Genomic DNA, 23,316 nt, shown 5'->3' with positions numbered 1-23,316 from the left:
TTGTAGTTTATTCAAAATTTAAAAAACAATAAAAATACAATATAGATACTGTCTACATTTATCATGAATAGACCCAACATGGGCCGTGTTTCGGCTAAACACGCCTTCCTCAGGGATCCAAGTCTTTTATAAATGGAAAAGGATGAGGGGCTCTGATAATCCAAATGCTGAAGTTTGCTTGTAAAACGAAAAATCATGATAAATGTGGACAGTATCTATATTGTGTTTTTTAAATTTTGAATGAACTACAACTTGAAGGTCTGAGGCCATTGAGTATCCACAGTCTTATAACTAGATTTCCTCCCTCATTTGCAAGATAATGTAAGGTCTGAGTGAATGGAGAACTTTCAGGACCTCAGAAGGGATTTATGGCTCAGTCCTGTCTCCATTGTTTAATTTATTTTGGCCTTTGGGGGCATTGATGAGGAGCATTGGTTTCAATTGTCAACTATGTGCAGTTGGTGGTCTTTTGGTAAAGAATTAGAGGACAGGTTATGCAGAGTGTGAATCATTTTTTTTTTAAAGTTTATTAGGATTTTATATACCGCCTTTCAAGGTTATCTAAGCAGTTTTTACAATCAGGTACTCAAGCATTGTCCCTATCTGTCCCGGTGGGCTCACAATCTATTTAACATACCTGGGGCTATGGAGGATTAAGTGACTTGCCCAGGGTCACAAGGAGCAGCGCGGGGTTTGAACCCACAACCTCAGGGTGCTGAGGCTGTAGATCCAACCACTGCGCCACACACTCCTTGCTTGGGGTGCTGCTTAGATGGTTTTGTAAGAGTTGTTTGATGATTGAATGGTGCTAAGAGGGACGTATCTACAGGGGAGGCTGGGGATGGAGGTTTCAAAACCTATGTTATTTAAATCCAGCAGTGTTGAAGAACTGTGCTCTCAAAGACAAGGTTATGTCGCTTGAAGTAGAGTCTGTGGAAGATTAATCATGAAGATCATGCTTTGGGGTAATACTAGGCTTTGTAATAAATTGAGGGTTGTATGGAGCAGGGACATGCCCCCATACCTCCAATGCACCTCAGTTTTTAGTTTTCTGTGGAGCCGAGAAATCCGTCTTTGACTCTCTGTGTTCAACTTTGTTCACTTTTGCCTTCTCTCAACCGCGGTTGGTGTATTTTTCTCATGAATCGCTGTTTTATTTAGTTTTATTAGTTTAAAAAATATATATATATTTTTTTCAACTTCCGTCTGTTCCCCGGGACAGGCCGCTCGGCTGCAGCCCCCGAGCTTCGACCTTGCAGCGGTGGTTTTTCGGCCTATGTCCCGGCCTGCTACAGGCTTTAAGAAGTGTAGCAAGTGTCGGCGCGCAATCTCTCTCACGGACCCTCATAGACGCTGCCTCAAGTGCCTTGGCCTAAACATCCCATGTCGTGCCTGCCTTGCCAAACACTTCAGCCTCGTGCTTTTAAGCGTCGTTGCATTCTGGTGGACAACCTATTTGAGATGGAGTCTTTGACTAATCCCTCGACTTCGATGGCATCTTCGGCCTTGATTTCCATCGAGCCTCCTTCTGCGCCTCCTGCTTCCACCTCGAGCCTCATCAAACCTTCATCGTTTGCAGCAGCTCTTGCTTCGACATATTCTGCTGTATCTTCCCCTGTTTCCTCAGGTCAGATAGCTCAGCAGTCGGTTCCGCCGGTGGTGATTAAGGTGTCTAAGACTACTAAGTCGAAGCACACCCACACTGCCTCGAAGGAACCTCCGTCCAAGGCAGGTGGTCCGGTTTCAGACGCGGATCCCACTTTTCCGGCTTCTTTCCAGACCATTTTAGAGAAGCAGTTTCTTCAGTACCTTACCATTATGGGTCCTAAACTGCTTCCTATTATCCTGCCTGGGCATTCAGCAGACTCCCGCGAAGTCAAGCCGCTTCCTATGCCCCCGTTGGAATCACACTCTTTGCAGGGAGCAGAGTCTCTGCGAGTGTCTGGTCTGCCATCCAAGCACAAAAAGCAAGGAGTAGATTCTTTGCGAGTGCATCGACAGGACTCATCACACTCTCAGCAAGGAGCAGAGTCTTGCGAGTGCATCGAGGTTCCTCTTCCAAGCCTCTGGAGCTTCGATCTACAGCCTCTAGTCCTATTCATTCATTGGCATCGGCTACTTCCATCTCCGAGGCGAAGTCTCCTCGTTCCTCGAGATCTGGTTCTAGACACAGTTCTCACCATCATTCGAGACCTTCATCGAGGCATTCTTCCAGGCATCGTTCTTCGCAGGATAAATCATCTTCCTTGAAGCCTCGCTCTACTCCAACTTCGAGGATATTCCAGCCTTGATTGCCTCGTCCAAGTCACCGGATTCCTATGACACTTTTTTCCCTGTTGAAGCTTTTTCTCTGACACATGCTGCCTCGAAATCCTCGAGTCCTTCTCGAGACAAGGCATCGCCAGATCAGCTCTCTTTTTCCTTTTTCCTCCGACAGATGGCTGTGGACTTGGACGTCAAATTGGACACTGGCTCCAAATATTCTAAGGAATATCTCTAAGTCATGCGTCTTCCTCAGCCTCCAGCAGAGTCTCTCATGCTTCCACTTCATAAGCTTTTGGACCAGACTATTGCTCGATGCATGGAGACTCCCTTTTCCATACCAGCAGTTCCAGGAAAATTAGACTCGAGGTATAAAACTGTGCATCACAAGGGATTTGACAACTCAGTTTTTTCATCAATCCCTGCTTGTTGAATCGCCTTGAAGAGATCCCATCCTTCATAGGTTTATGCTACAGTCCCGCCTGGACAGGAGGGGAAAACTATGGACAAATTTGGATGTCGCATCTACCAAAATGCTATGATGTCCTCTAAAGTCCTCAATTATAATTTTTATTTCATTACTTATTTTGAATTTCTTCTTTCCCTTCTGCCGAAGTTTTTGACTTAAATGGATAGCCACATGCATTTTGAGTTTCAAGAAGTCATTGTTTCTTTTTCTCAGTTACATTTCCATCTCCTGCAATCATCTTACGATGCCTTTGAGTTATCTGTCTGAGCAGCTGCTTGCTCTGTGGCTATGCGTCGTTTTGCCTGGCTTCGTACCATTGACATGGACCCTAACCTTCAAGACCTCTTGGCTAACATTCCTTGTCAAGGCAACGACCTCTTTGACTAGTCAATCGAGGCGGCCACTAAAAAATGATCTGACCATGAAAAATCATTTTCTTCAGTCGTCAGACCTAAACCAAAGCCAGTTCCTGCCAAGCCTGCACGCCCTGCTGTCATCTATCAAAGGCATTTTGCTCCAAAGCCGGCTCCTTATACTCGCCCTCCTTTGAAAAAACAGCCACCTCAGAAGCAACAGAAATCCCAACCTTCTGCTGCACCTAAGACTTCTCAGCCTTTTTGACTGTTTACACCAGAGCATAACCTCCACCGTTCTGTCTCTGTCTCCTTTTCCCCCTATAGGAGGTCGTCTCCATCATTTTTACAACAGATGGACAATAATTACATCCGACCTCTGGGTGCTTACCATCATCAGGGAGGGATAATCTCTTCATTTCACTCAGGTTCCTCCAGAACTTCCTCCAAGAGAGTATCCTTCCAATCCATCCCAGACCGCCCTTCTTCTTCAGGAAGCTCAAGCTCTGTTTCGTCTCCATGCCATCGAACCAGTTCCCTTGGACCAGCAGAACAGGGGGTTTTACTCCCGTTACTTCCTTGTTCCGAAGAAGACGGGCGATCTGCGACCCATTCTGGATCTCGGGGCTCTCAACAAATTTCTAGTCAAAGAAAAGTTTCAAATGTTGTCCCTGGTATCCCTTTATCCCCTCCTCGAGCAGAATGACTGGTTATGCTCTCTTGATCTCAAGGAGACCTACACTCGTATTCCCATCCATCCGGCCTCCCGTCAATATCTCAGATTTCGGGTGGGGAATTTGCATTACCAATACAGAGTTCTACCCTTCAGCCTGGCCTCGTCTCCCAGAGAGTTCACCAAGTGCCTGGTAGTGGTAGCTGCAGCTCTAAGTAATCATGGTCTTCAGGTATTTCCCTACCTAGACGACTGGCTCATCAAAGATTCCACATCTCAAGGGGTTATTGTAGCGACCCAACGGACTACCTGGTTCCTACAGAGTTTGGGATTCGAAATCAACTTTCCCAAATCTCAACTTCAACCCTCTCAGAATCTACAGTTCATTGGAGCTGTTCTGGACACTGTCCAACTCGGAGCATTCCTTCCACAACAACGTCTGATTGCTCTGCTTCACCTCTGTCACACAGTGTCTTCTCGCTCTTTCATCTCTGCGAGACACATGATGGTGCTTCTGGGTCACATGGCCTCCACAGTACATGTGACTCCTTTTGCCCGACTTCACCTCAGAATTCCTCAGTGGACCCTGGCATCTCAATGGACACATCACAGTCACTCCTTCTTTGAAGAAGTCTCTCCGTTGGTGGATGCTCTCTTCCAATCTTTCCAGAGGCTTGCTTTTCCAAACGCCCCCTCATCAGAAGGTCCTCACGACAGACTCGTCGACCTACCCTTGAGGCGCTCATCTCAATGGTCTCCGTACTCAAGGCCTCTGGACCAGTACGGATCGTCAGTGTCGTATCAATCGGTTGGAACACCGAGCGATCTTCAAAGCTCTCTATGCTTTTCAACATCTCCTTCACGACACAGTAGTCCTCGTCCGCACGGAAAACCAAGTCACCATGTATTATGTCAACAAACAGGGAGGGACAGGGTCTGCCTCCCTTTGTCAAGAAGCTCTGGAGGTTTGGGACTGGGCGATCCGTCACAACACCTTCCTCAAAGCTGTCTACATTCAAGGGGCTCAGAATTGCTTGGCGGACAACTTGAGTCGTCTCCTGCAACCTCACAAATGGACTCTCCATTCCTCGTCTCCATCACATTTTCTCACAGTGGGGGAACGCCTCAGATAGACCTCTTTGCAGCTCCCCACAACTACAAACTGCCTCAGTTGTGCTCCAGGATATACTCTCCTTATCGCCTCGAGGCAGATGCTTTTTTTCTGGAATGGACAAATCTTTTCCTCTACGCATTTCCTCCATTCCCTCTAGTCAAAATGAAGAATGATCATGCCACCATGATTCTAATCGCTCCTCGGTGGCCGAGACAACCATGGTACTCCCTTCTACTTCAACTCAGCAGCAGGGAGCCATACCTTCTTCCAGTTTTTCCTTCTCTGCTTACAGAGTCAAGGATCTCTGCTTCACCCCAACCTGCAGTCTGTACACATGACAGCCTGGTACCTCTCAGCATAACCCCTCTTCAGTTGAAGAACACCCTGAGGTACTCTAGGCGCTGAGACAGGATCAGCCAGCTCTTGAATAAGTTGACCACCCACCCCAGCGACTGCAGAAACTGCATAATCCGAGTTGTAACCCGGGAGCTCTCCTGAAAAGACTTTGTTCGAATCAACTAGTCCAGATAGGCATGAACCAGGATGCCCTCCTTGCGTATGGCCACCACCACCATCCTATATAATAAAAGGTTAACTCGCACATGCGCACTCCTATTTGCGTGCTTCCATGATCTGTAGTTCCGTGGCCGCATGAGTGCGCATGCGTGAGTCCCCAGCCTTCTTCCCAGCCTACCTTGGCCGTCACCAGCGGCGGCTCATCTCCTGTGGGGACCTGATGTGTGCTGTGTCCGTCTGTGGCCGTGGCTTGTGGGGACCTGATGTGTGCTGTGTCCTTCAGTGGGCGCGGCTTGAGGCGTATGCGCCAGTTAGGTGCATTGGGCGACAGGAGCGGCGCTGGCAGCGGATGGCGGGAGGAGGGCTCATGGTCCTGCTGCCGCTCCTGTTCATAGTGGCCTGCACGTCGCCGACTCCCCCCCCTTCCCGCAACAACCGCTACCACTCCTGTTCAAAGCGGCCTTCTGAGGTTCGCGGCCGGCTGTAACGAACCTCGCAGGCCGCTCTCCACATGGTAGCACGTTCCCTCTGACGCAATCGCGTCAGAGGGAACATGCTACCGAGTTGGAGAGCGGCCTGCGAGGTTCGTTACAGCCGGCCGCGAACCTCAGAAGGCCGCTTTGAACAGGAGGATCAGCCACCACGGGGATCGTGAGAAGAGCCGCCGAAAAAAAACCTTCAGCCGCAGCAGGCCAGCATGCGGGAAGGGAAGGGGGAGGGGCAGAACGGAGCAGGGCAGCTCACGGTAAGAGAAGGGAATGGGGGGTGGGGGAAAATGCTTCTACTGCTTCAGGGACCTGGAGGGGAAGGGAAATACCGCTGCTGCTTCTGCAAAGGAAAGTGGTGAGGGGGGAGAGAAGGGAATGGGGGGGGGGTGGGGGAAAATGCTGCTACTACTTCACAGGGATCTGGAGGGGAAGGGAAATATCACTGCTGCTTCTGCAAAGGAAAGTGGGGGGGGGAGAGAAGGGAATGGGGGTGGGAGAAAATGCTGCTACTGCTTCAGCAGGGACCTGGAGGGGAAGGAAAATACAGCTGCTGCTTCTGCAAAGAAAAGTGGTGGGGGGGAGAGAAGGGAATGGGGGGTGGGTGGGGGAAAATGCTGCTACTACTTAACAGGGATCTGGAGGGAAAGGGAAATATCACTGCTGCTTCTGCAAAGGAAAGTGGGGGGGGGAGAGACAGAAAGAAATACAGACAGACAAAGGAGGCTAGGGAGAGAGACAGACAGAAATAAAGACAGACAGGGGACCAGAGAGAGACAGAAAGAAAGACAGACAAAGGGTGCCAGGGAGAGAAAGAGAGAGAGAGAGAAAAATTGCAGGAGGTAGAGAGACAGAAAGAAAGGAAGAAAGAGACATTAGCAGGGAGAGAGACATAAATAAAGAAAGACAGCCAGCCATATATTCTAGCACATGTTAATGTAACGGGCTTAAACACTAGTAATACATAATATCTCAAATACAAGATCTGAATTCTCCTGTATCTCTTCGGGGGTTAGTTCATTGTAGCCTCCGCTGGTGGCTATAGCCTTCCAGTCTGGATCAGCCTCAGTGGACAGTGCATATCACTGATGCCGGTCTCTGTTGGGGAGCCCAGTGTCTTGGTCGCTCAGCTCAGGGCAGCTGGTCTCTGGAGAAGGCGTCCTGGTTGATCAATGTTCTGGAGACCGGGCCATTTGGTTAACGTTGCTAGAGTTCAGATGTTGACGGGTAAGATAGTTTGGGTTCTCTTGGACAATGCCATGGTGGTGGCTTACATCAATTGTCGGGAGAAACCATGAGTCCTTCACATCGCATGTCACCTCGGCCATGTGATCCTGATGGCTCCAGACTGGCCCAGGTGCCCGTGGTATGCAGATCTGGTTCAGCTTCTCATGGCAGATCCACTGTTCCTCTCACCTGACCTTCTGACATAGGGTCCCATTCCAGTGTTCGATTTGGTCCCTTTCGTCTTATGGCTTGGCTCTTGAACAGGAACACCTAAGTAAGAAAGGCTGTCCAGATAAGGTGATCTCCATCCGCTTGGGTTCCCGGACACTTTCCACCTCTCGGGCTTATGTGCGAGTTTGATGTATTTTTGAGGAGTGGTGTTCTACGCGTGGTGCCCATTCGCACCTCATGGCCTCACATATTGGAATTCTTATCCCAGGACAAGCAGGCATGATATTCTCACATGTGGGTGACGTCATCTACGGAGCCCCAGCGCGGACAGCTTTTCAAGCAAACTTGATTGAAGTTTCAAGTTTGCTATGCTGCACCACGCATGTGCATGCCTTCTTGCCCACTAGAGGGCACATCCCCACCTCGTGGTCCTCAGTTCAGTTTTTTCCGCGGAGCCAGAAGCCCTGTGGAATTTGTGCTCTTCTAATTTGCCTTCTGACACTGCGGCTGAGTGGTTTCTTCTCAGTCGCTGTGCTTAATTTGTGTTTTTATTTTGTTCGAGTGTCTCTTTTCGTTAAAAAAAAAAAAACAAAACCTTTTTCGTTCGGCTCTGGGGGCTCCCGGTAGCCGCGGCCGCGGGACCTCGTTCGTTCCCGGCCGGTTTTTGGGCCCATGTCCCGTCCCTTGACGGGCTTTAAAAAGTGCACCCGGTGCGATCGGCTGCTTTCAATCACCGATCCCCACTGGTGGTGCTTACTTTGTCTGTCTGGGTCCTGAGCACCCGACCGACTCCTGCACTCGGTGCTCTACTTTTCAGCCGAGAGCTCTCCACCGCCGTCGCGCTCGGATGGCGGAGCTCTTCGCTGTTGACCCCGCGGCGGGGAAGGCCTCGGCTTCGGCCCTGGCCTTGACCTCGGCCTCGACTCCCTCGACCTCGCCCCGACAGCCTGCTTCGTCGAAGCCGGCGTCCTCGACCCCGAAGTCGACGGTGGGTAAGTCCTCACTTCCTTCTTCTCTTCCAGCCTCGAAGAAGCCATCCTCGGGCTCATCGACGGGGGCGGGTGGGTCGTCCTCGGCCCCGCCCCGAGCGTCGAAGTCGGGTGCCCCGTGGGAATACTCGAGACCGAGGTCGCCCTCGAGGGAGCACCCGCCGGCCCAGGATCTGCCGACTATGATGGGGGTTCCCGTCTTTCAAGACTTGCTCCGTGCGCTCATTGCCTCGGAACTGTCCGGTGCCCTCGCGCACCTCCAGCCGTCTTCGGCCTCGTCGGCCCCGGCTTCGGCGGCCTCGGTCTCGGTACCCTCGACTTCGGCCCCCGGGGTGGTTTCGGCCTCGACCCCGACCTCGGTTGACCAGCCTGAGCGGAGCGTACGGCCTCGGGACAAGGTGCGGAGGGTTCGGAGGATCTCTTCCTCTTCTTCCTTGTCGAGGTCCTCCCTGGGCTCCTCTTCCTCGGGTCGGCCTCGGGCGAAGCATCGGCCGAGGAAGCCCAAACGTCAACGGGGCTCTCCTCAACGCCGCGGTCGCTCCTCGCCGACCGAGGCTGAGACCCTTCGGGTCTCCGAGCTCCGACTCGATAATCCGAGGCTTTTCCGTTCCTCCGAGGTGGAGTTTTCGAGGGACTCTTCGCCGAGACGGAAGGGGCGTGCCTCGGTGCCTCATACCCCGGGGACTTCCCGCAGGGGTTCCTCGGGGCATGGGCGGTCCCCGTCTAGGTCGCTGGGTGCGGCTTCTTGGGGTTCGGGGTCTGGCACCGGTAAGGAGCCTCGTTACTCCCGTGAGGCTTCCCCTTCTTTTTTGGCGACGCGGGCTTCTCGATCTCCCTCTCCGCCTTCGAAGCCCTCCTCCTTTTCCAGATTTGTGCTTGAGAGGGGGAGGGCTTTGGACCTTGACCTTATGTCAGGCTCTCAACACACGAAGGAATTTTTGGAGGAGCAGGATTTGCCCTCTCCCCCAAGGGAGACTCCTCGTCTGCCTCTCAACAAGGTTCTACATCAGATCTTCCTGAGAAACTTGGACTCCCCTCTTACAGTCACAGCGGTTCCATCAAAGTTGGAGTCGAAGTACCGTACGGTCCCTTGCAAAGGCTTCGACAAAGCACAGCTGTCCCACCAGTCGTTGCTGGTGGAGTCGGCGTTGAAGAAATCTCAGCCTTCTAGGGTCTCTGCTGCGGTCCCCCCAGGGCGGAAGGGACGGACCCTTGACAAGTTTGGTCGTCGCCTCTATTCTAATTCCATGATGGCTGCCAGGGTCCTTAATTACGCATTCACCTTCTCGTCCTATTTAAGGCAGATGGTGAAGGCATTGCCCCGTTATTATGGGGTCATGCCGGATTCCCATAAGGGGGATTTTGGTACCTTTATGGCCAATTTGTCACAGCTGCGTCTGTACCTTTTTCACGCAGTTTACGATGCGTTTGAGTTGGCCTCTCGTGTTTCCGCCTTTGCGGTGGCGATGCGCCGTCTCGCATGGCTCCGTACCCTGGATATGGACCCGAACTTGCAAGAACGTCTGGCCAATCTTCCATGTGTTGGCTCAGAGTTGTTCGATGAGTCCTTGGAGGCGGCGACCAAACGCCTGTCTGAACATGAGCGCTCTATCGCCTCATTGGTCCGTCCTAAACCCCGGGCCCTGCCGCAGAAGCCATTTAGACCTCCTCCGCGGCGATACCCGCAGAAGTCGAAGTCAGAAGTCAGCAGGGCACAGCGTCCCAACCAAAGCCTCAGGCGCAAGGGGCGTCTAAACCGGCTCCGTCTTTTTGACGTGATGCGCAGATGGGGGCGGGCCCCCTCCGCACTATCGTCGGCCCCCCTTCCCATCGGGGGCCGCTTACAGGCCTTTCTTCCAGCCTGGGCCGAGATCACGTCGGACGCTTGGGTGCTCCGGATCATCTCCGAGGGCTACTCGCTGAACTTCTTAGCCACGCCACCGGAACATCTGCCGGGGGCTTCTCTTTGCTGTCGAGACCAGCTTCCTCTTCTCCTGTCGGAGGCCAGGTCCTTGTTGGGGCCTTCGGGCGGTGGAGCCGGTGCCCCCGAACCAAAGGGGACGGGGGTTTTACTCCCGTTACTTTTTGGTCCCGAAGAAGACAGGGGACTTACGCCCCATTCTGGACCTCCGGAGGCTCAATAAGTTCCTTGTCCGGGAGAAGTTCCGTATGTTATCCCTTCCAGTCCTGTACCCTCTGTTAGAACCGGGGGACTGGATGTGCTCCCTGGACCTGAAGGAAGCATATACTCATGTTCCGGTGCATCCCGCCTTCCGCAAGTTCCTCAGGTTCCAGGTGGGGGAGTTGCACCTCCAGTATCGGGTCCTCCCCTTTGGGCTGGCTTCGTCCCCTTGAGTCTTCACGAAGTGTATGGTGGTGGTCGCGGTAGCCCTGAGATCTCGGGGGCTGCAGGTGTTTCCCTACCTGGACGATTGGCTGATCAAGGCGTCCTCCAAGGAAGGGGTTATTTCAGCGACCCGACAGACTATCATCTTCCTTCAACGTCTGGGGTTCGAAGTGAACTTCCCCAAGTCTCAGTTGTGCCCGGCTCAATCCCTTCAGTTTATCGGGGCTGTGCTGGACACGGTTCGCCTCCGTTCGTTCCTCCCCCCGCCACGGTTGGAGGTCCTGCTTCGATTGAGTCGCCAGGTTTCGTTGCTGCCCTCAGTTTCGGCGCAGCACATGATGGTTCTGCTCGGCCACATGGCGTCGACGGTCCATGTCACTCCGTTCGCCCGTTTGCACCTGAGGCTTCCTCAGTGGACCTTGGCCTCCCAGTGGCGTCAGGATCTGGACCCAGTCTCCTCCCCTATAACTGTGACTCCTTCCTTGAGACGCTCGCTCCGTTGGTGGACCAACTCTTCCAATCTTTCCGGGGGTTTGCTCTTTCTCGTTCCTCCGCATCGCAAGGTCCTGACCACGGACTCTTCGGAGTACGCGTGGGGAGCTCATCTGGACGGTCTGCGGACTCGAGGTCTATGGTCGGCAGAGGACCGGAGTTGTCACATCAATGTTTTAGAACTTCGTGCCATTTTTCTGGCTGCTCGAGCGTTCTGCCACCTGCTGCACGATCAGGTAGTCCTTGTGCAGACGGACAACCAGGTGGCCATGTATTATGTGAACAAACAAGGGGGAACGGGCTCTTGGTCCCTGTGCTGGGAAGCCCTGCGCCTTTGGGAATGGGCGGTCTCCCAGAACATCTTCCTGCGGGCGGTTTACATTCAGGGAGAGAAGAATTGTCTGGCCAACAAACTCAGTCGTCTTCTCCAGCCGCACGAGTGGTCGCTAAACTCCCGAGTTCTGCGTGAGGTCTTCGACCGCTGGGGGACTCCTCAGGTGGATCTGTTTGCCTCCCCGGAGACTCACAAACTGCCCCTCTATTGTTCTCGGATATACTCCCCGGACCGACTCGAGGCCGATGCCTTTCTTCTTGACTGGGGAGGGAGGTTCCTTTATGCATTTCCTCCTTTCCCTCTGATCTTGAGGACGTTGGTTCATCAAGTTGTCCAGAGCCACTATGATTCTCATTGCGCCTCGTTGGCATCGTCGGCACTGGTTCTCCCTGCTCCTTCAACTCAGTGTCAGGGAGCCTCTGCTTCTGCCTGTTTTTCCCTCTCTGCTGTCTCAGAGTCGGGGTTCGCTGTTGCATCCCAATCTTCAGTCTTTACATCTGACGGCTTGGTTCCTTTCCCCATGACTTCACAGGTTTCTCAGTCTGTGAGGGAGGTTCTGGAAGCCTCGCGCAAGGTCTCGACTAGGCTTTGTTATTCTCAGAAGTGGACCAGATTTTCTTCCTGGTGTTCCTCTAATCATCTGGATCCGAGTTCGGTTCCGGTGTCTTCGGTTCTGGAATATTTGTTGCATTTGTCCAAGTCTGAGCTGAAGACGACTTCCATTAGGGTGCATCTCAGTGCGATTGCTGCTTTCCATCGGCATCTCGAGGGTCGATCTCTCTCTCTCTTCATCCTCTGGTGATTCGTTTCATGAGGGGTCTAGTGAATGTTAATCCTCCTTTGAAACCTCCTCCTGTAGTTTGGGATCTTAATGTGGTTTTGGCTCAACTGATGAAGCCTCCCTTCGAGCCTATTGACAAATCTCATCTTAAGTTTCTCACTTGGAAGGTGATCTTTTTGCTTGCGCTCACGTCCGCGCGTCGGATTAGCGAGCTGCAGGCTTTGGTTGCGGACCCGCCCTTTACTGTATTCCATCATGACAAGGTGGTTCTTCGCACCCATCCTAAATTTTTACCTAAGGTTGTGTCTGATTTCCACCTCAATCAGTCCATTGTTCTTCCGGTGTTTTTTCCGAAGCCCCACTCTCATCCTGGGGAGGCGGCACTTCACACGCTTGACTGTAAGAGAGCGTTGGCCTTTTATCTTCAACGCACCAAGTCTCATCGGAAGGTTCCTCAATTATTTTTGTCCTTTGATCCTAATGAGTTGGGACGTCCTGTTTCCAAGCGCACCTTGTCCAACTGGTTGGCTGCTTGTATTTCTTTTTGCTACGCTCAGGCTGGTCTCGCGCTTCATGGTCGGGTCACGGGACATAAGGTCCGAGCGATGGCAGCTTCTGTGGCGTTCCTCCGGTCTACTCCGGTGGAGGATATCTGCAAGGCTGCCACTTGGTCTTCGGTTCATACTTTCACCTCCCACTACTGCCTGGATACGTTATCCAGGAGTGACGGCCGGTTTGGCCAGTCAGTTTTGCGTAATCTGTTTTCCTAAATTGCCATCCTCCCACCTGCCCTTTTTTGGTTGGCTTGGAGGTCACCCACATGTGAGAATATCATGCCTGCTTGTCCTGGGATAAAGCACAGTTACTTACCGTAACAGGTGTTATCCAGGGACAGCAGGCATATATTCTCACAACCCGCCCTCCTCCCCGGGGATGGCTTCTTTGCTGGCTATGGAACTGAGGACCACGAGGTGGGGATGCGCCCTCTAGTGGGCAAGAAGGCATGCACATGCGTGGTGCAGCATAGCAAACTTGAAACTTCAATCAAGTTTGCTTGAAAAGCTGTCCGCGCTGGGGCTCCGTAGATGACGTCACCCACATGTGAGAATATATGCCTGCTGTCCCTGGATAACACCTGTTACGGTAAGTAACTGTGTTTTACAGGATGTCCTGGACAGGGGCCTTGCCTGGTCTTCCCTCCAGGTTCAGCTTGTGGCTTTGTCTACCTTTTGTGGTTTGTTGCATGGTCGGCATTTGGCCTCTACTCTGGATGTGATTTGTTTTATGCAGGCGGCTAAATTGCGTAGGCCTTCGGTTCCAGCTTGAAATCTCAACCTTGTACTTTCTATGCTAGTGCGCCCTCCTTTTGAGCCTCTAGGCTCCTGCACGTTAAAGGACCTTACTCTTAAGGCAGTCTTCCTGGTGGCCATTACTTCCATGAGACACGTTTCTGAGCTGCAGGCTTTCTCCTGTAGGCCTCCCTTCCTGGAGTTCTCTAGGGAGCGGGTCGTGCTGTGGCCAGTTCCTTCTTTTCTGCCAAATGTGGCTTTGCATGTTTCATGTCAACCAGTCCATAGTCCTCCTGGTCTTGGGTAGTCAGGAGGGCTCCTTGGAACAGAGGCAGTTGCATGCTGGATCAAGGAGGCTATCACTTCTACATACCTTCTTTAGATGAAGCCTGTTCCGGACTTTCTCAAAGCTCATTCCACTCAGTGATGTCCAGCTGAGAATTTGCAGGAGCCAGTAAGGAAGCCGCTCAGCACCAAGCAGCAGTACCAAATCGCATGCCTGCTTGTACCGCTCAGCGGCCGAAGAAACTCGCAACAGCCGGTTAGCAGTAGGGCAGGAACTCGGAAAGTTCGCTCCTAGCCACTGCACCTCCACCGGGAATTGGCAGTAGAGGTATGAGGCTAGAGCAGGGAGGGGGGGTGCAAGTTGCAGAGCCTGGCGGCCGTAAATAATTTTGGAAGGGGGTGTATTGTTGGCTTGAATATAAACTGGGACCCCCATTTTTGGGCCAATTTTAGGGCCCAAAAATCCTGGTTTGAGTATATACAGTAATCAAATTGGTTAAAAAAAATAAAAATTTAAGAATCTGTCATGGAATAAGAGTCTCGGATTTCCTAAGGTGGTTGCAGAGCAACAGGAAGTTGGATGTTTCTTAAAATTCAGTTGGATTTTTTTTAAAAAATTTTATTTACAAACTAGGGTAAGGACCCTTAAGTCAATCCCTACTTGATAAAGCTTACAGACAAATGGAACAAATAAGAGGGAGTTCCCATGTAATGGGGGAATGATTAAACAACAAAGAGATTACAGGCAAATAAGGGGGGGTAAGATTTAAAAGCATCCTCAAAGTTGTGCTTATATCCTGGATTTCAATAGGGCCAGGGACTGAGCTTGACATACTGTCTATTCCAAATGTATGGTGCACTAAGATGAAAAGAACTTGGTCTGGAATTAGCAGTGGATGAGCAGGGCACAAATAAGATAGATTTACCTAATGACACTACATAACACGATTTTTGTTCCTGGGCAGTAAGTGTAATTTCCTAATTGCTCATGCCTAACATGACCATTAATATTCAGTCCCCCTCGGGTGCAGCAGCAGCAGCTTTTCTATTCCCCCCTCCCCCCTTGGGTGCAGCAGCATCATTTCTCTTTCCATCCTTCCCATCGGCAGAGTCGCAAGATTCCCTCCATCGCTGACCTATCTTCCATAGGTCAGCGACGGAGGGAAGCTTATAACTTGCTGCTCTTCCTTGCTTCGCGGAAACAGAAAGTAGGCAGGAGTCGGACCCAGCAGCGAGGAAGTCCCGAAGCAAATTGTAAGCTTCCCTCCATGTCTCCCTTAGATTCCCTCTGTCGCTGCCCGTAGTGAACTCCTGCTCCGAGGCTCGAACATGTGTGTGCCGGCTTCCCTTCTCTTCTCCTCTCCTCCCCCCCCCCCCCCTGGGATGTAACTTCCGTTTTCGGAGGGAAGAGAAGGGAAGCCAGCACACACATGTTAGAGTCCCAGAGTATGGGTTCAATTTGAATGCTAGAGTCCCAGAGTATGGGTTCAATTTGAATGCTAGAGTCCCAGAGTATGGGTTCAATTTGAATGCTGGAGTCAGCCCAGGAAGAAACATCAGCGGCAGCAGCAGGATTAGGGCACGGAGAACACGGCGGCAAACAGGCACAGAGAACACTGCAGGGGTTTGGCGCTGGATTGACCGTCCCCTTGCCCTGCGCACAGCTTCGGGACGCTGTCCTGAAAACGGGACATTTTGGCGTCCCAAAGCAGTGGCTCGGGACAACAGGACGGTCCTGTTGAAAACAGGACGTATGGTCACCTTACTCATGCCTAAAAGTATAGAAAATGTCTTGTTTCCTTAAAACTTTGATATTTGTGACCAGGATAATCAAATTTTGCAATTTACTTTTTCATTCTTATAAAGTTATAAAAAGCAACATATGAATCACAAGTAACATATTTATATTGAAGTTATACAACAATGACCACAGAAGATGTAGAAGTGAGTAGTTTTTTTGTGATTTCCAATTATATTGTAAGTAACTTTCACAAATGTAGTCTCCCATCATGTTCTCATTATATTGTCCTTGGTAGCTGCATTTGAAGTCTAGTATACACTCCTGAGTATGCTCCCATATTCTCCTTGAATGTCTCAAGATGAGTATAAAGGACTTGGACTTTGAGGCATCTTATAGCCCATTTTACTGTAATTCACCAAATTCTCAACCAACTTCATATAGTTTTAGCCTTGTGATTGTCCAGGAAGCACCGAACCACTGCGACAAAGCTGTTCTAAGCCACTTTCTCCTTCCTAGTTAGCTTCTTGGGAAATTCCTTGCACTCCAGGATCTTCTTCATCTGTGATCTGACAAAGGTACCAACTTTGACATTTGCCTCAGATTAGAGAAGGTGTCTTGAAGGCTGATAACTCTTTATCTAGAGCTCTGACAAAATTGTTTCATTAGGCCCAATTTGATGTACAGTGGTGGCATCAGCACCTTCCGGGGGGTCCACCAGTGGTTCCCATTTGATGTTTCTCCTCACAGAGAATTTGGTCTGCTGTGACCAGTCCCACCTTTAGTAGTGTGCCTTTCTGTCCCTGCTGTTGCAAAGGCAAAGATAGTAGGGAAACTTAGTAAAACCACCTTGGAAACTCATTAGAATGCCACCATTTTGAAGTCGCAGATGACCTCACATACTCTTCATACTTCAAGGCACCTAGTAAGGCCTTGATGCTGCTGTAATCATCTTTGAGGTGTACTGAGTGAGCAAGTGGAAGAGATGGGTACTTGTTCCCTTTATAGAGCAGCACAGCTTTCATGCTCCTGGATGAGCTAACAATGAAAGACGTAACTCTTTCGGGTTACAGGCGATTCCAGTTGTCTTAAACTAGCCATACAGAAGGAGAGAGACCATCTTGATAGGAGAAAAAGGTAGAAAAAGCATTCTCTGATTTGTGACTTGCACACTTTCATCCATCTAGTTCCACTGCTTGAGCCTAGATGCTAAAAGCCAAGATCTCTGACCAAGTCATTGAGGTCTTTTTTTTTTTTTAATTGTATAGATTTCTCTCATCAGCTGCATCATTGATATTGTAAACTATAACTACAATATCTCCCACACTCTGACTTTCTTCTGAAGACAGCTCTCTCCGGGGGAGTAGGTATAGGGAGCTCAGGGCAATGTTGCACCAGAGCGATGGATGAAAGAATGTCCAGATATGTGATTGCAGATGCATGATTGACAGTTGGATGTTTTGAAAGGCTGACAATGTAGAAGTAGCAGTTACTTGAGTGATCAGTGGGTTCCTGCCAGATTCTTGGGATAGCAAACTTCATGGCTCTCTTTTCCCCTCTGTAACATCATCTAGATTAGAACAAAATAAAATTGTGGTAACGAAAACAATAAATTTATTTCACCCATGACTGTGCACGAGATTCTCGCAACATATTTCATATGATATATTTTCAAATAACATTGAAAATGCTAAAATTTTAATATTTTTTAAAATTAAACACTAAGAAAATTTATAGCAGAAATTCCGCCATCCTAGTGAGAAACAAAATTGTTTTACCTTCAGAGTTTTTTGGCAGTATTCACATGTGAAGTGAGATGCCCAAGGCTTATCTTAATCCCCAGCAGGTAAGCCAAGCTATGCCTTGTAAGCATCGCATATATTAGCAGATGCTTCTATGGAGTACTTTTTCCCTTGTCTTGATAAATTGGCCACATATGTAGCAAAATGCATCTGTCGGATGTTTGCAGCCTTAGTAAAAGAGCCCCTAAATTTATTCAGAATGGAATCAAGTCTGGAATGTTCTGCAAAAAAGGTAAATTTCACAATATCAACGTCCTGGTCACAAAAGTAAAGTTTGAGGGGAATGATAGCTATTTTCTATACTTTGGTGGCATAGGCAAAGGCAATTAGAGAGGACAACACAAAGGAATCCAACGGAAACTGCAGTATCATCAGCCATAGCAAAAACAAACTGCAGACTCCTATGTACCAGATGCAGGCAATGTTTATTATACCAAATATTTTATGCAGTTGAAAATACCACCTTATAACAAACCGAGGGACCTGACACGGTCCGTATTTCAGAAAACACTCCTTCCTCAGAGGTCCATGGTTGCTAAGGTATAAAGTAAACCGCAATAAAAGGCATCCTTCTCCACTTAGAGTTTTGCGTCACACACTCTAAGTGGAGAAGGATACCATACAGATGGCTGTTTTATACCTTTTATTGCGGTTTACTTTGTACCTTAGCAACCATGGACCTCTGAGGAAGGAGTGTTTTCCGAAACACGGACCGTGTCAGGTCTCTCGGTTTGTCATAAGGTGGTATTTTCAACTGCATAAAATATTTGGTATAATAAACATTGCCTGCATCTGTTACATAGGAGTCTGCAGTTTGTTTTTTGTTTTTGCTATAGGCAATTAGAGAACACTATTACTCAGGAACAAAAAAAGTAAAATTTTGTTAGTGTGATCGGGGTTCCCAAGGAAGGGTGTAGGGAGAGACAAGAGGGAAGATACTGAAGCTGCAGAATATCCCTTTGGTGGTAAAAAATACATTCAGTGTTAAAACAGTTAATGTTTTCACTTGCACAGAAGCTGAGCAGTGTTTAGAAACTCATTTATGCACATAAAAATGTGTGCTTGCTTTTACAAAATATGTAGAAACTTGCTGGCTGTCCTAAGAGAAGCATTTTAATTGTGTTGTGTTCCATGTGTTAACAAAAGTGAACTCTAATGAAAGAAATTTTATCACTGTTGGCTGAAGATGGAAATTATATGTAATTTTTCTGACTGAAACATTTTAAAATATATAGTTTTGGTAGGATCCTTTTTCATTCTGGATTTTGGAGGATGTATTTTGCTGAGAGTCTTGCTTGCTTTGTCAGATATATTTGATATAAAAGATGTAGGATGATGATCTTTAAGAACAATTGGATTTGGGAGCAGACTGCCTCTCACCAAGTCTCTCAGAAAGGCAATGTTTAGGTTTAGGCAGTGTGTAATTTTTTAAATAAATACTGATTTTGAATCATGCGATATATGTAGCAAATTTTATAGAGATTTTGCCATTTAAAATTAAGTCATCTTTCTATAATATATAAATGATTGATTTCTAATTGTTTATGGAACAACAAAAAAAAGTAGTTGTGCATATGTCAACCAAGAAAATCGCATAAGCATAGCTTTATCCTCAGACCTATACAGAACATAAGTAAATTATATTTGGTACATTAGCTGTAGGTCCTGTGTGTGATGTTTCACATAAGACAAACCAGGCTTAACTTGGGACACAACTGCCTAGTGAAATGTGGCCAGTTCTAGCAGTTAGAGCAAAAGGCCAAATTGAAAATGAATGTCTATTTCAACAGGATAAGCATCAACTATTAAATGCTTGTTTCTTAGAGCCTGTTTAGTTTTATACATTTGCACTTTTTTGTTTGTTTTTATATGTGGCTGATATATTGTTTTTCCTGTTTCACAGATGCCAGCTGAAGATGAAATTGATCTGAGTGATGTGGAGCTTGATGACCTTGAAAAAGATGAACTGTGAGGTTATAGTTTTAAAACTTAAAGGTTTTGGTTTTTCTCTTGAGGGAGAGGGCAACAGGATGATGTGGCATCCTGTCAATCACATGGATTCGTCAGTGACTTCTTAAGAAAAACTAGTTGCTTGGCAAGTGGGATTTCATCACTACACCACGGAATTGTGGGCCTCTCGCAAGAACAATAGAAAATTCTATGAATTGTTGCATCAGTGATTTTGATTCTTCTGCATAACAAATAGGCTTTGACGACAAAACTTACTGTCTTTTATCGTCCCACGTGAAGTTTCCAGCCTTTTTATTTCTTTACCATGTGTATTTTGAATGCTTTCTTGACTGTTACTGTAACCAGTTTTTGAGATCTGATTTGGATTTTTCCTGTAAAATTGGCCATTTTTGTTTCAGTTCAAGAATAAACATATTTTTGACACACTTTTGTTTTTCTTTCCAGCAGGTAGCACACGAGTCCAAGACAAATAGGTTTAATTTGTAGTACAGCAAGATATGTAATTTTCCTAAGCAAACATACTACCAAAAATTATTTTAAATTATTAGTTTGGCAGTTGGAACAAATACTTTTTTCTGATCAGCAGGATAGTGTCAACCACAGTGAGTGATGTAATTTGAAGGTTCTGGTGTATGGACTTTCTTAAGTTAAACAGGAGCCTGGAAGATCTCTAGCATATTTGAATTCTTAAACTCTCTATCCCATAGAGCACCTTCAGCTAAGACAGATGTATTTATTTTTCTATCTTGCAGTCATCTTATGTTTGTCTCTGAGGTACAATGTCAAAGTAGAAACCAGGAGAAAAAACCTCCATACACAAATTCAGAACCAACAAACCACAGTGGAGGTCCAAAACAGTTGGTGTGCAATTTTATTTGTCAAATCACAGAATTGTGTGGTTGCTCGACACGCACGTGTTTTGGCCTCTATGGCCTTCCTCAGGAGCCTTTGTACATCACAATTTCTTTATGAATAAGAAAACTGGAAATTCAAAAAACTAGGCAAATCTTGAGCTCAGAATTGCTGAAATCTAAAAACGCAGCAACAATCAGGCAGAAGCGTGCAGAGCTCTATGAAACTGAAACTACACTATTCAAGAAATTTGTCAAATGATCTAACCAAATCGTATCAACCATTCCCAGATACCGACGCATACTATAGCTATCAACCTTGTAATCTCCCTGGGAATGCCCAGGCTAATTTCTTGTAAACTGCCAAAACTGTGAAAGGTATTGGTGGGATAGAAGACATCAATGTAATGCAATGTAATTATGGTGTGTAAAGTTTTTTGGGGTTTTGTTTTATTTGGGTTTTTTGTTTTTTTTAAATCATGTCAGTAAGACCCAGAAGCAGATTCATCTCCACTAGTGTTGACCGATTTAGGGGAAAAAATTGATTTGTTTCAGCCTATTGAAATGATTTTTCCATTCGATTTTGATTTTCCTGCCCAATTGGGTGTTTTTTCAAACATCCTGGTGGGTTTATTTTATAGCCTCTTTACCCACCCCACCACCCCTTTTGCCCTCTCCTACCCACACTGGCGCTGTGGTGTAAATAAAAAAGATTTTTTCCCTCTCTATTAAATCCTAGCCCCTTGTTCACCATCTTAACACCAGCTCTAGCAGGATATACATTTCAAATCTGACATATTGTAATCACAAAACAGAAAATAAAATTATTTTTTCTACCTTTTGTTATCTGGTCATTATTCAAATCATGTTGGTCCCAGGCTCTGGGACAAATGTCTTCTGATAACTCGCTTGCCAGGATCTCCTTCCCATTTGCCGTTTTCTTATTTTTCCGTGCTAACCATCCATCTCTGTCCTCCCCTTCTGTTTCCCTTCCCTCCCCTGGAGGTCTGGCATCCTTTTTTTTTCATCTCCATCCCCGCAACTGCAGCGATGGAACCCACCATCCCCAGATCCACCATCTCTCTCTTTCTCTTCCCAGCTACCCTCCTAACCAGTATCTCTATCCCCCACCCCTCTACACCATCCCTTGTGTCCAACTTCCTGCCTTTCTGTTCCTTCCCTTCCTAAATCCCATTGTCCACCATCTCTCTTTCTCTCTCCCTCTCCTCTGTTCTTAGATCCATTATTTCTTCTCCCCCTCCCCCCCTCAGTCTGGCATATGCGCATCTCTTTTGACCCCCCCTTTCCCTCCCTCCATGTACTTTAACACCAGCCCCCCTCCCAAGACCTGCATATTTTCCCCTTCTTTCTAGTGTCCTCTGGCTTCTCTCCGGCCTCCCGGTCTCACCTTCAGCTAATTACGACAGGCTACCGTCGGCATCCGCAGCACATTCCCTCTGCCGCAGTCCCGCCCCTCTGTCAGGCAAATTGGGTAGCACTACTCTCCACCAGTATACAATATGAATACATTTAGAAATGTCCTTATTTACTAATATATGAGGTAGACTGAGATTTTGTTCTTGTGGTTCTCTGAACCATTTCTCCTACCACTTTCCAGACTGCATTTTTTTTATTTATTTATTTTTATTTATTCTTTAAGTTTTTCAAGAAAATAAACTTCTTGCCACAGAAATACATATAAGAGGCTCATTTCATAATCAGACAAAAAAGAAATGTTTAAGAAAAGAAAGGCTATAACGCATCCTTACTTGATATTTCTATATTGCACTACATTTACTTCAGACTTCAGGCCATCTTTTTCAACTCCAGAAAGGACTTTAACTGATCAGGAAGAAAAAATATATATTTAACCTGTGCGTACTTTATAATGCTAATAAGAAAGAGGTCCCCATAGCTATTGTTTCCTGTCTCAAAGATAGAAATTGCTTCCTTCTTTCCAGTGTGGTCTTTAACACATCTAAGTATGCCCATATTCTTTTACCATAAAACAAGGATTTTGAGGACCTAAAATACAACTTCATAAATGAGTCCAAGTCCTGCTAAAAAAACAAAGGAAATCAGTAATGTGGACCTCTCTGTTGACTCAGATAGATTCTTCTAAGATTGCGGATATGTTTTTCAAGTCAATTTGTGTAACCTGTGGATTTTCTCCTTCCATGCCCTCTTGGGACATTCTAGGAAACAGTGGAAGATAATAAATTTTATTCAGTGGGGGCATAAATTCAGAAGTATAATTCATCAAAGTTTCCACCAGGTATTTTTTAAACATGTCCTATGGAATATAATCCCAGGGAATCTAGGAAAGTTCAAAATCCTTATGTTTAACCGGCGGTTGAAATTCTCTAAATTCTCTATCTTCCGGTGTATCTTAGAGCACTGTCCTTTATTGCAACAGTTCTATAGGTTTGTAGGGATTGTACTTCATTTTGTATTTTGGTTAAAGAATTTTTAGTTTCAGTATTTGTGGATCGAAAACTTTTGTAAAGTTATCTAACTTCATCCCCAAAGCCTTTACCTCTTCTGAAGTCTTCCTGGTTGCTGTGTCTACTCTCTGGAGCTTCTTAAGAATGGCTGCCAAAGTGTTCCAGTTTATATTTGAGCCAACAATACACCCCCTTCCAAAATTATTGCAGGCCACAGCCAGGCTCTGCAACCTACCCCCCCTCCCTGCCCTAGCCGCATACCTCTACTGCCGATCCCCGGCGGAGGTGCAATGGGCAGGAGCCAACTATCCAAGTTCCTGTCCCACTGCTAACCGGCTGCCGTGAGTTTCTTTAGCTGCTGAGCAGCACAAGAAGGCACGCGATTTGGCACTGCTGCTTGGTGTTGAGCGGCTTCCTTGTTGTGGGAACCAATAAGGAAGCCACTCAGCAGCACCACCAAATCACGCTCCTGCTCGTGCTGCTCAGCGGCCAAAAAAACGATCTCGCAGCAGCTGGTTAGCAGTGGGGCAAGAACTTGGAAAGTTCACGCCTGCCCGCTGCACCTCCACCGGGGATTGACAGTAGAAGTATAAGGCAGGGAGGGTGGCAGGGTGCAGTGTTTGATAGGGAAGGAAGGGGGCTGGGTGCAATGCCTGACGGGTAAGGGAGGGAGGAAAGGGGGCTGGGTGCAGAGCCCTAAAGGGCAGAGCACTTGAATATTAA

General features: G+C 47.8%; 1 protein-coding gene across 2 annotated transcripts in view; it reads left to right on the top strand.

Moving 5' to 3' along the window:
• Positions 1–19,723, top strand: part of PDIA6 (protein disulfide isomerase family A member 6) — a 102,576-nt gene extending 82,853 nt beyond the window's left edge. For both annotated transcript variants that reach the window (XM_033939204.1, XM_033939203.1), the window contains exon 13: positions 19,231–19,723. In XM_033939204.1, the coding sequence (XP_033795095.1) occupies positions 19,231–19,299 (69 nt within the window). In that variant the 3' untranslated portion in view covers positions 19,300–19,723. The remainder of the gene's footprint in view (positions 1–19,230) is intronic.
• Positions 19,724–23,316: the final 3,593 nt, after the last annotated feature.

The sequence above is a fragment of the Geotrypetes seraphini genome, chromosome 3 (genome assembly GCF_902459505.1).
Source record: "Geotrypetes seraphini chromosome 3, aGeoSer1.1, whole genome shotgun sequence".
NCBI lineage: Eukaryota > Metazoa > Chordata > Amphibia > Gymnophiona > Dermophiidae > Geotrypetes > Geotrypetes seraphini.
The sequence above is the reverse complement of the archived record's forward strand: the minus strand, read 5'-3'. Positions and strand labels throughout refer to the sequence as shown.